This window comes from Bos taurus, chromosome 6 (assembly GCF_002263795.3).
Source record: "Bos taurus isolate L1 Dominette 01449 registration number 42190680 breed Hereford chromosome 6, ARS-UCD2.0, whole genome shotgun sequence".
Lineage (NCBI taxonomy): Eukaryota > Metazoa > Chordata > Mammalia > Artiodactyla > Bovidae > Bos > Bos taurus.
Genome location: NC_037333.1, coordinates 93,589,944 through 93,602,841, shown reverse-complemented (window position 1 = coordinate 93,602,841; position 12,898 = coordinate 93,589,944). Strand labels below are relative to the sequence as shown.

The 12,898-nt window shown below is 35.3% G+C and overlaps 1 protein-coding gene across 3 annotated transcripts in view; it reads right to left on the bottom strand.

The window, feature by feature from the left end:
- Nucleotides 1-12,898, bottom strand: part of BMP2K (BMP2 inducible kinase) — a 118,284-nt gene that overhangs the window by 49,907 nt on the left and 55,479 nt on the right. For all 3 annotated transcript variants that reach the window (NM_001304265.2, XM_024993099.2, XM_024993098.2), the window contains 4 exons: nucleotides 9,781-9,923; nucleotides 6,794-6,915; nucleotides 4,503-4,584; nucleotides 366-498 (listed from right to left, as the gene is read on the bottom strand). In NM_001304265.2, the coding sequence (NP_001291194.2) occupies nucleotides 366-498; nucleotides 4,503-4,584; nucleotides 6,794-6,915; nucleotides 9,781-9,923 (480 nt within the window). The remainder of the gene's footprint in view (nucleotides 1-365; nucleotides 499-4,502; nucleotides 4,585-6,793; nucleotides 6,916-9,780; nucleotides 9,924-12,898) is intronic.

The window sequence follows — 12,898 nt, the reverse complement described above, 5'->3', positions numbered from 1 at the left end:
TATAAGCATCTTTTCTTGAAGTTTTTTTTGATGTAGATAAATTTTAAAGTCTTTATTGAATCTGTTACAATATTGCTTCTGTTTTATGTTTTTATGTTTTGGTTTCATGGCCCTGAGATATGTGGAATCCTAGCTCCCCAACCAGAGGTCAAACCAGCACCCTCTGCATTGGAGGCAGAGTCTCAACCACTGGACCACCAGGGAAGTCCCTGAACATCCTCTTCAATGTATTTCTTCACTATAGTAGTTTTACAAAATTATAATAACATGAAATTAAAAGACTAGTTTTAGGTAAAGGAACGGAAATATCAGGCCCTACAATATAGTACCTTACAATTCTTTTCATAAATTGTCCAAGTACTTACTTATTAAGCAATGTATGTTATGGGAGTAACGAGAGTTGTCTGGGATGGTAAAGCTGCCGTCACAGATGGCAACCTGGCTCTCACCAAAAGGAAGAGTGAAGAAACAAAGTTTATACAGTAAACATCCCAGGGCCTGGAAAACAAAGCAGGAATATCATCAGAACTCAAGTATCAACTTAATCACAAGAGCAAACAAACAAAAAAAAGCCACAAATGAAAAACTAAATATCTTATTAAAAAAACAAAAGCTTAATGTTCCTATATTGGCTCAATCTTTTCACAAATTACAATTTAAATTAATGCGTATGGCTAGATGGCTGAATTCATGCTCTCATAGAACACTAGATCATGAATGACAGAACTAAAATTAGAAGTGACTGCTTCCCTTTGGGAGAAAAATTACATTTTTATTTCTTTCACAAAGAAAATATATATTTAGTACACAGCTAACATGTAACAACCAACAAACCAAGCACAAAGCTCCTTGTAGTAGAATATTTTAAAAATTCACTATAAAACACATTTTAAAATTCCAGGTTTCAAACAGGAGTTAGCCAGCACAGTTAAATTTATCAGACACCCATCAACAATGATTATTCACTGTGCACATGTCATTATTTTACACTATAAAAATTAGTTCTCAACTTCTAAACATAATCCTACAATTTCCATTTGACATTATACTAGTCATATTTGTACCTGAGTAATCTATATAAAATTCAGAAAGAAAGGGCTCTGTCTGCTTTGCTTGTACAGATTCATAGTCATCACAGTGCCAATAAATCTACTTTCTGACAACGAATATAAAACACCCTAAGGACACAAATTGTGTCTGGAAAAGTAGCACAGGAAATTTTTAGCTAAACTGCCAACAGCTCAAATCTGAGATGTGGTAATAAAATGTGATTTTCTCTCAAGAGATCATTATGCTGTCACAAGAAGTGTCGCCTACAAAGCGTTATGAGTGTAAGGGACAATTCTAACTCTTAATTGATTATATAAAATTATCCAGTAGTTACTATACAGTTACATTAGCCATAACTGAAATCTAGCCTATCTAAACACTAGCACATCAGCTTTCCTTTGTTGGCTTTTTCTTCACACAGCAACCTGGCAAGCCAGTTAACAAATACACTAGTTATAACTGCTACAAAGATGACAAAATACAGAATTACCTTTCTGAGTTCAACAGTATTAATTTATAAAACATTATTTTCAATATTACAATAGTCCTTTAATGAAAAAAGTTTAAAGACTCTAGAAATTTCAATATATTAGCTCAAAAACATTACTAGATTATTTACTATGTGACTAACAAAACTACAAAGATTCTGAATGGAAGTAACGAGTTCAATGTGGCTTTAAAAAATTTATGATGCATTTTTCTCTAAGGAAGATATTCTCAGCTTCTATACTGCAAATTGAGCATAAGGCTTCCTTAACAGCACTAAAAAAATGACTATTAATGGTGTAATATCTGCATTAAATTACACCTTTCTTCTGCCCAGATGACAGTGAGGCAAAGGAGATCTGCCTTTTAGCCAGTTTTATCTTGTCAATCAAACCTTCAGTAATGTGTCTTTTGTTAAGAGTATATGTTGTGGGAGTTCCCAGGTAACAATTTTAGATAGCAATGCCAGTGTACTTCAAAAACATTCATCTAAAACACTCCACTTCACAGAGTATGAACACAAGGAGGTGTCCTAATTTTTTTCACACCAAAGGCATTTCCCTCTTTTTCCATTTGATACAATGAGAACTGTTCAGGAAACAGGAGGGAATGAATGACCTCATTTTGAGGGTTGAGTATCACCATCTTCCATTTTCCCCATTAAATGGTAACATGAAGCATCTCTCACTGAATTTCCTATTGGTCAATAAAATCAGCATCCTAGTTCTCAGGATAAAAATAACCTACAGTAGAAATTTCAAAGTAAAAAATAAATTTCTCCAAAATACACATGCTAAATGAATACTTTAACCTCAATATCGTAACTCTCTAAATACTATTCTGAAATAAGATCAAAATATAGCTCTTAACTGCTATGAACTGATTTTTTTTTTCTGAATAGTCTCAAATTCACACCTAAAATGTTGTAGGCATTTCATCTGAGCTATGACAAGCATAAAAATGGTATCATGGAAATTAAAACTCTATCTCTGTCAAGCATATAAATATACATTCTGTTTTCTGATAATTTTTCTGGCTTCTTTTTTATCTTTGAGTATCTATTTGTCATCCCACAGCTATATCCAGTTACCCATTACAGAAATGCTACTCCATATAACTAACCTGTAAATGGAATACATTTTAAACTTATTGCTGTTTAGTTGCTAAATTATGTCCGACTCTTTTGTGACCCCATGGATTGCAGCCCTCCAGGCTCCTTTGTCTATGGGACTTCCCAGGCAAGAATACTGGAGTGGGTTGCCATTTCCTTCTCCAGGGGAGCTTCCCTGACCCAGGGATCAAACTCATGTCTCCTGCATTAGCAGATGTACTCTTTACCACTGAGCCACCTATCACTGACAATTTAGCCATCCTGGCACAAATTCTAAGCCTGGGGAAAAACAAAAAAAGACTCCCTCCTTTTTGTTAAGACACTGGGTAACAAACATGTTCTTAAAAGACTTTTTAAAAACCAACCCTTGATGATTTCAAAACAGTAGTTAAGGTATGAGTCTTGTTTCCTCCACTGTTGAAATACTTTTAGGTAATGTGGGTTTCAACACTAGTCACAAAATTAGGCCAGGAAAAGACTTCCACAATCACCTCCTCTCATTAATACCTTCATTTTATAAATTAAGATTCAACTGAATTTGTTTTCTATATTATACTACAAGCCATTTACTATAGCCATTTAATGAATCAAATGTCAATGCTGAGAAGAACCAACTGAATTTGAGTCATACAAGCTGGGGATCTGTAAGCAGGAGCAAATTAACTAAATCAAACCTATCTGTGGTTTCATTAAATTACATATATGGTTAAAAATTCAACTACCACAAGATTTAAGAACCACTGATGAAAAAGTATATATTAGTAGACAGAGGGAAAAATATTGTAGATACTCTTTTTTTATTACCTTGCAAGAATACTTCCCAATCTCTATAAAAATTCTGGCCAGGCGACGAGCACCAAGAAGATACTCTGGTTTCACCCGTTACGCTTGACTGCTTTCTAAATATTATGCTTTAAAATGAAACCAAATGACTTTTCTTGTAAACTCTAGAAATACTTCTGAATGTTTTTCCTCAATTCCTAATATGGCCACTGGTGGCAGATATGGCTGAATGCTTGTTAAATTTAAATGAATTCACATTTAAAATAGTTTCCTGCCAGTTTATTAAATACAGACAAAACACATTTTACTTATGAAATAACCTCAAAAGAGGTATTGACATTCTAACATAAAGTTCAACTCTATAGAAACATGTGTTTGTTAGTTACTCAGTCGTGTCCAATTCTTTGAGACCCCCTGGACTGTAGACCCCCAGGCTTCTCCATCCATGGAATTCTCCAAGCAAGAATACTGGAGTGGGTTGCCATTTCCTTCTCCAGGGGATCTTCCTGACCCAGGGATTGAACCTGGGTCTTCTGCACTGCAGGCAGATTCTTTACCATCTGAGCCACCAGGGAAGCCATAGAAACATGTTATACCTCAATAATTTAATCTAGATATAGATGCTAAAGAACCTCAATATACAGAGGTTAGTCAACGGTATGTTTATATTTTTTAAAAAATTTTACTCATGTTAGTTTCCACTAAAAAGATCCTAAAATACTTGAGAAAATTATAAGCATAACCAGTTAAGAGTTATGGCCAGCTTTTCCAAAACTGCACTCAAATCAAAAAAATTTTAACAATCATATATAATTTAAATTCTAAAAAATACTGTGGTAAAAAGTTGCATTATGTGGAAACTGTTTACTTGCTTTTTTATACCTAAGTTTTCCATCTCCGGATCAAGAAGGTATGTGCTAATATTTTTCTTCTGCTATTAGTAAGCTTTACTGTCCACCACTCTCTTCTACTTATTAGGAAATAACCTTGTGGAGGACAGGGGGAAGATAATCAACTGAACTCAGATTTTGTTAATTTGGTTAGTGAAAATGTCAGCCTTTCTTGGCCTTACCCAGATATCAGCCTTGGTGGTGATAGGCTTCCCTCCATAAAGGTTGATCATTTCAGGGGCTCTGTATGACAGAGTTGTATACCTGGCAGTAAATAAGTAAAATGGAGTGGAGATATAAAAAAAAAGACATACTACATTGTTTCTACATAAAATACTACAAAAACTTTTAGGTTCAATAACATTATAGAGAAATAATACTATTTTAAAAGCTCATTAAAAGCCCATCAAGGATTAAACAATACAAAGCATTATACACGTTTTTATTCAACAAGTGCAATTGCATCTTTAATAATAAACACAATTTTTAATAGAAAAAATTAAATAAAGACAATGTACTGGAAACATGGTTTTCCTTGAATTTCTTAGATGAAATAATACAATTTAACTATAAAAATATCCTTATCAAAATATTTTAGTCAACTAATTTAAAAGTAAAACTTCTACCCTCTCAAAAAATTAATTTATATGTTTATTAAGCAGTTTGCTTTTATGAATCCTAACATAATTCCTTACACATGGCAGTAAATGTCCTCGAGGTTTGTTTTTATAATTATTCTTTTAAAAGTAATCTAATTGTCATAATTAATTATTAATTACATTAAGTACACTTCCAAAACTGTTAGCATAAGTAGTCTGGAATTAAAAGATACGGTGAATAAATATTTACAAGTATAAAAACTCCAAATCCACTATGAACAGGACAAAGTATTGCTCAATTTCATGGGAGAAATTATTAGAATATCAAGGAATTCCTGTATTATGGCATAATTTAAGATTCACTTTAAGTGCTTTTATGTTTTATTTTACATGAAGTATCTTAAAACTCAATATTCTACCATCTTATTTTTTTTCAAATCACCCTAACTGTGATACATTCTGAATGATACTACTACAGAGGAGTGATCTAAGAAACCAGAATATAAACTACATAAGGACAGGCCTTTTTTTTTGTTCACTGCTATACTGTAGCATCAACAACAGTGTCTAATATGTTGTACACCCTGTTAACTGAATAAACAATTAGACCATTAATTCCTGTGAGCCACTAAGTACAAGAACCCATGAGCTTATTACGTTCATCACTAGTGTACAATTCTGCTAAACTTAAGCTATACTTCAGATCTGAACAGCAAAAAATTAAACTTTCAGCAAGCCAAAGATGCTTGAGCAGAATTCTGTAACAGTCATTATATATCACAACCCAGTAACTTTTAAAATTATATGTATATACATATACCCACAAGAAGCCAATTCAATACTTCATTGTTCTGGTGTTCTTCAGGATGTTTATATGTTTACTAAGGAATTTGTTTTTATGAAATCTTAACATAACCATCAGAGGCTGTTCCTGAGTAGAAATACACAAGTCTAGAAAACCATAGTTTTATACAAATGGACCAGAGTAAGACCAGCTCTGCTGCTGCTGCTGCTGCTAAGTCGCTTCAGTCGTGTCTGACTCTGTGCGACCCCACAGATGGAAGCCCACCAGGCTCCCCTGTCCCTGGGATTCTCCAGGCAAGAACACTGCTCTATTTGAGCCTATTTCAAAATACATGTCGTAGTTCAAACAAAAGCTCATAGGTAGCCTTAAACAAGCGAGAATCTGTGAGGAAGTGAAGAAAAGTAACTTAGAAAAAGGGAGCTACTTAGAAAATCTTATTCTTACAGATCTTTCTGCATTCTGCTTCATTTTATTAAGATGATCAAAGATTTACAAACAGTACTATTTTCTAAAACTAGAAAACAGAAAAGCCAGGGAAAAGTCCTTACAATACTCTAGCAACCATGGAAAATACAAGGTTAAGAAAACATAAGGCAGATATGATTTATATTTCTACCAAAGAGTTCTCCAAAACAGCATTAGAAAGTAACAAGTTTTCCACACAGTTTTCAATGCAATAATATCAACTTCTTAATAGTAAATACAAGGTCAAAGTTTAAATATTTTTCCTAACAAGCACAAATCCTCACTCAGTATCAATAAACACAAAGATGTTTAATTGAACTCAATAATAACTTCAAACTCCCTTTAATGAGTCCACTAATTACTACAGCTTATTTAACAAATTTGTTAAATTTGACTAATTTGTTTACAATGTAGATGAAAGTTTGCTTCCATGGTAAAATGTATTTCCTATTGAACTAGATGAGATGTAAACTAATCAATTATATCACACAGAAATATCTTAAAGAGATCTATTAATGGAATACCTAAAGTTTAAGCTAGCAAAGCTGGTCACAGACTCAAGTTACCTAAAATCCTCATGAGACAAAACAAAATTAACACTTACTTTTTAATTTCTTCTTCTACTGTATTAACTCCATCTTTTTGAGGATTAAGAAATTTATTTGTGGCACTGCCAAAGTCACAAAGTACATAGTTTCCACCATCATTCAACAAAATATTTTCTACCTTCAGAAAAGAAAATCAATAATTAGTAGTATTTTCTAAGTGAAATTGTCTTTTTACAACAATGATTTGACACAATAAACACCAAAGGACTTGTTTTATATACATACACACACACCCCTACACATACACATACACAAGTATATAGAGAGAGAAGGTACCTCAAACTGTGAGAAAGGACAAATGATTCAGAACAAAAATACATGTTACTTTATCTACTGCTTCTCTCACTAAGAACAGAGGAGTGCTTCTTCCAACCCAGGATAACTTTTGCAAGAGTCAAGTAACCCTTTTTGTTGTAACACGTTGAGTGACTAAGTTGTGTCCGACGATTTGTGACTCTATGGACTGTAGCCTGCCAGGCTCCACTGTTCATGGGATTTCCCAGGCAAGACTACTGGAGTGGTTGCCATTTCCTTCTCCTGGGGATCTTTCCAACTCAGGAATCAAATCTGCGTTTCCTGCATTAGCAGCTGGATTCCTTACCACTGAGCCATCTGGGAAGCCCTCAGTAACTGTAAGTCCTCTCTATAACTGCTTCGATAAGAGAGAACAGCTAGTGGGAGTGAGCCTATACCCTACCTCCAATTTCCTTCTTTTCTGACACTTCAGTTTTTCTACAGAAAAAACATAAACCATTCCAATTCTACCTCTGATTAACTCCTAACTCCATTTTTATCTAAAACATTACACTGAAAAACACAGATCTAACTTTGTGTCTTAACTTAAGAGATCGCAGTCGTAATAACTTAAAGTTATGTGCACAGTTTCTAAAACAGGAGAGTGTGGGTTCACAGCCCAACTGTGCTACTTATTACCACATGTACCCTGGACAATTTGCTTAACCACTCTGTGCTTCAGTCTCCTTACCTATAAACTGGGGGAAATAACATCTGCTACATGACATTGTTGTAAAAACTGTAAAAGCTGAATGTATTAAAACATGTAAAAAGCTTAGAATACAACTGATACAAGGTAAGCATTCAATAAATGACACTATTATTAACTTTTTTACAGTATTTTTATGATATAGCCTTGAATGAGTAACTAAATTTCTCTCCACACTACCAAAATACATTAGTTTCTTTATAATTTTTATTCTATATTTCATTTTAGTTTACTTTTAAACATACTTGTAAAAAATAAAGATTTATACAAGAAATCTACTTAAAAAAAGCTACTTAAGCAGGTATGAATAAATTTCCACATGTAAAAAGAACTAACTCTATTCAATATGGTCTATATAAAAGTATGCAATTCAATGACTTTGTTTTAAAGCCAAGGAAGACCTGGCTGAAAACATCAACTTTACATTAAAAAAGTTAATGAGCTAAAATAGCACAAAAACATCTGACCAAATTATTAGGGAAAATATAAAAGAGCTACATATCCAGAAGAACTGAAATGAAAGATGCTACACTGATTATCCAAATTAAGTGACAGATGAGGAGTCAAACACTGTGATCTTACCTTAAGTTTGTATTCTTTAGCATAAGTTTCCCTAAAAGATGCTTTCATGGTTAACAACCTATATTATGAGTAACATCTTCTATTTTCTTGTATCTTAAGAGCATTTTATTATCACTTTTCAAAGCTGTATGTGCTAAGTGCTCAACTGCTTCAGTCGTGTCTCACTTTTTGCAACCCTATGGACTATAGCCTGCCAGGCTCCTCTGTCCATGGGGATTCTCCAGGCAAGAATACTGGAGTGGGTTGCCATGCCTTCCTCCAGGGGATCTTCCCAACCCAGGGATCAAACCCACCTCTCTTATGTCTCCTGCACTGGCAGGCAGGTTCTTTACCACTAGTGGCACCTGGGAAGCCCAAGAATAAGTCAGAACTGGGATTCATTCATTCAGTAAATATTTACTGAGACTCTGTTATGTGCCAGACACTGTACTAAATGCTTGGATACATCATAACAAAAGAGAGAAATCCCTGCTCACAGAGAGCTTACCTTCCAATGGATGAGGACAGAAAATAAAACAATAGTCTTAACACATAAGCAAATTACATAGTATCTGAGAAACTGACAAATAATAATAAACAGTAGAACAAGTAGAAAATGGAAAGATTATGTTGTAATTATAAATACGGTGGTACTAGCACAGGACTCTGAGAAAGTGAATCTGAGTGAACTTGAAGTGGGGGAAAGGTTTACCTTGGGATATCTGGGCATAGAACATTTCAGGAAGAGGAATTTTTGTAATCCTAGTGTTTGCAAGTATCAAAGAAGACACCTATGTTTCTAAAGAATGTAGTGATAGCTCAAGCAATATAATTCCAGGAATATTCAACCCCCTTTGGGCACTTTTTCCAGTGTAACAGGTGGGTACCATATACGAAAGGTCAGATTCCATGAATATGAAAGACAAAGTAACCTTAAAGTGACAATCACCACCAAATTATAAGAAATTATCTAAAACTGTAGTGAATTATAAATAAATCAGTAAAGAGACCCATTTACAGTGAGCTCCAATATCTCTGGAAAATTCCTTGATGCTTAAAATGAATTATAGGAAACAGGAGGAGTGTTGGAAGGACAGTGTGGAGAGACATCCAACCTGCGTCAGTGACGTTCATATTCTTGTTCATATGAAACCTTTTAAAGAAGCCTGCTCAGTACAACAGAAGCAGAGTAGGCAGTACAAAATCCATCTCTACAACCATGCGAGAAACTGTCAGGGTCATGGAAAGCACAGTTTCAATTCTAGAGTCAGTCTCTACATGGCCTCAGGAAACGCAGCAGAGAATGGAGAGACCGATGTCAGTCCTGGTACAAGAACTGCTTTAGATGAAGACAGTCCAAGGACATTTTAACTCCAAAGTTTAAAAGGCAGTAATCCATAAGGAGTCTGAAGTTCATACCTTGAGATCCCGGTGAATTATCGGAGTCTTACACTGATGCAACCTTGCAACAGCTTCACAGGTATCACAGAATATCTGTAACACTTCTGCTTCTGTAAAGCCAGTCTGCAGCTTCTTATTCATCTGATTCACTACCTGCCCAGCTAACCAAAAAAAGTAATTTTGATGACATTTTTAATAAACGAAGACTACCACAGACAAAGAAATTAAGAAATGACTTTATGGTCTCAGGTAATGGGAAACTGGCTTTTTAATAATTTTCCTGTAAGGATGCTTATTATACACCATATTCTGTTGATTCAATGACATACTTTTTTTTTTCACTTTTTTCATCTTTGAAATGAGAACATCTGATGTTCTCATTTCAAATAACTGATGTTCTGCTAATACCATTGGCCATATTTTAACATTTTAACAATTCCAAAATCAAGATGTACCTTGTAACTGACGGCATCATAAATTTGAAGCAACAGTTATTCAACTATGCTAATTTTGGGGGTAAACATAGTGAACGAAAATAGTCTCTACTATCACAAAATTTGTAACTGAAGGCAGAGATAAATTACTAAATAATCACACACATAAGTATTTATCAAAGTTACATACAACAAGGATAGTATAAGAAAAACCCAAATTTAAATTGGTAAAAGATAGGAAGAAGAGACTGGCAGAGAAGGCCTATCTAAGGAAGTGATTATTTATGTTTAAACTGAAGGTTAATTACAAATTAACCTGGCAGAGATTTAGGAGAACACCCTAGTGACAGCAAGTGACATGTAAAAAGGCCTCTAGTTTGGGAAAGAGTTTGATGATTTTGAATAACTAAAAGAGAACCAATGTGAGTATGGTCTAGAAAGCATCAAGAAGAGAGTAAAATAAGATGATACTGATGAGAGAGAGAAATTTTAGATTTTATCTTGAGAATCAAGAAAACTTCCTGATCTGATTTTGAAACGATCTCCTTGACTGGGGGATGGAGGAATCTCAAGAGAGAAAAAGAGATGTATAAGAGTCATGTTCTAAACCAGGTTAAGAGATAACTTACCAGGGCAGAGTAACTTACCAAAGTCAAACAGCCACACCAACAAGCCCTGAGAGAGTCGTTAAATAAGTATTGAGTGGACTACAATAACTGATATCATAATGGTGACAATTCTTATACTAAGAGAAAGTTTACTATCATATTCTCAGAATACAAATACATGATTCATTCAGAAAACATTCTAACCTAAATAAAGTTTGGAAATTTAAAAAGGCAAGCTTGTGTTTAAGTTTGAAACTTTCTTTTAATAAGTTTGAATAAATGAATGTCTGTTATTTTGTGATGTGTAAGAAGGTGCATGGAACAACACCAGGTTCCAAATCGGGAAAGGAGAACATCAAGGCTGCATATTGTCACCCTGCTTATGTAACTTATACGCAGAGTACATCATGAGAAACGCTGGGCTGGATGAAGCACAAGCTGCAATCAAGACTGCCGGGAGAAATATCAGTAACCTCAGATATGCAGATGACACCACCCTTATGGCAGGAAGTGAAGGAGAACTAAAGAGCCTCTTGATGAAAGTGAAAGAGAAGTAAAAAAGTTGGCTTAAAACTCAACATTCAAAAAACTAAGATTATGGCATCCGATCCCATCACTTCATGGTAAATAGATGGGGAAACAATGGAAACAGTGACAGACTTTATTTTGGGGAGCTCCAAAATCATTCCAGATGGTGATAGAAGCCATGAAATGAAAAGACACTTGCTCCTTGGAAGAAAAGCTATGACAAACCTAGACAGCATATTAAAAAGCAGGACATTACTTTGCCAACAAAGGTCCCTCTAGTCAAAGCTATGTTTTTTCCAGTAGTCATACATAGATGTGAGAGTTGGACTATAAAGAAAGCTGAGTGCCGAAGAATTGATGCTTTCAAGCTGTATGTTAGACAAGACTCTTGAGAGTCCCTTGGACTGCAAGGAGATCAAATCCCAAAGGAAATCAGTTCTGAACGTTCACTGGAAGGACTGATGCTGAAGCTGAAACTCCAATACTTTGGCCACCTGGTACAAAGAACTGACTCATTGGAAAAGACCCCAATGCTCGGAAGTTGAAGGCAGGAGGAGAAGGGGATGACACAGGATGAGATGGTTGGGCAGCATCACCAAGTTGATGGACATGAGTCTGAGCAAGCTCTGGGAGTTGGTGATGGACAGAAAGCCTGGTGTGCTGAAGTCCATGGGGACACAAAGAGTCGGGCACGACTGAGTGACTGAACTGAAGAAGGGGCATACACACTTGTTCCTTCTATTATTACTATCTAAACAGCATTCTCGTATGTTTTCTGAAATAGCTAGTTTTTCCTTAGAACTTTAAAGCAGAGGGAAAAAACATTAATTTTGCCCATGAATCCTCAATTTTGAGAAAACTCAGGTCTATTTGGTTATAATCTGTTCAAAGTATCTCATATAAGACTGAGGCATCTGACTATGAAGCAATTTTCTCCATACTTTGTCAAATGTCTTGGTTCATTTTACGCAAAAATTAAACAGTAAAAGAAGTGGTTTATTGGTGTTTATTCATATTATTCAAGCTTCTCTGATGGCTCAGATGGGAAAAAAATCTGCCTGCAATGCAGGAGACCTGGGTTTGATCCCTAAGTCAGGAAGATCCCCTGGAGAAGAGAATGGCTACAGACTCCAGTATTCTTGCCTGGAAGAACTCCACGAACAAAGGAGCCTGGTTGGCTACAGTCTATGTGGTCACAAGTCAGACATGACTGAGCAAGTCACACACACACACACACACACACACTCTTAAGAGTCCCTTGGACTGCAAGGAAATCAAACCAGTAAATCCTAAAGGAAATCAATCCTGAATACTCATTCAAAGGATTGATGCTGAAGCTCCAATACTTTGGCCACCTGATATGAAGAGTCAACTCATTGGAAAAGACCCTAATGCTGGGAAAGATTGAGGGCAAGAGGAGAAGAGGGCAGCAGAGAATGAGATGGTTAGACAGCATCACCGATTCAATGGACATGAACGTGAGCAAACTCCAGGAGATGGTGAAGGACAGGGAAACCAGGCATGCGTAGTTCATGGTGTCACAAAGAGTCGGACACAACTTAGCGG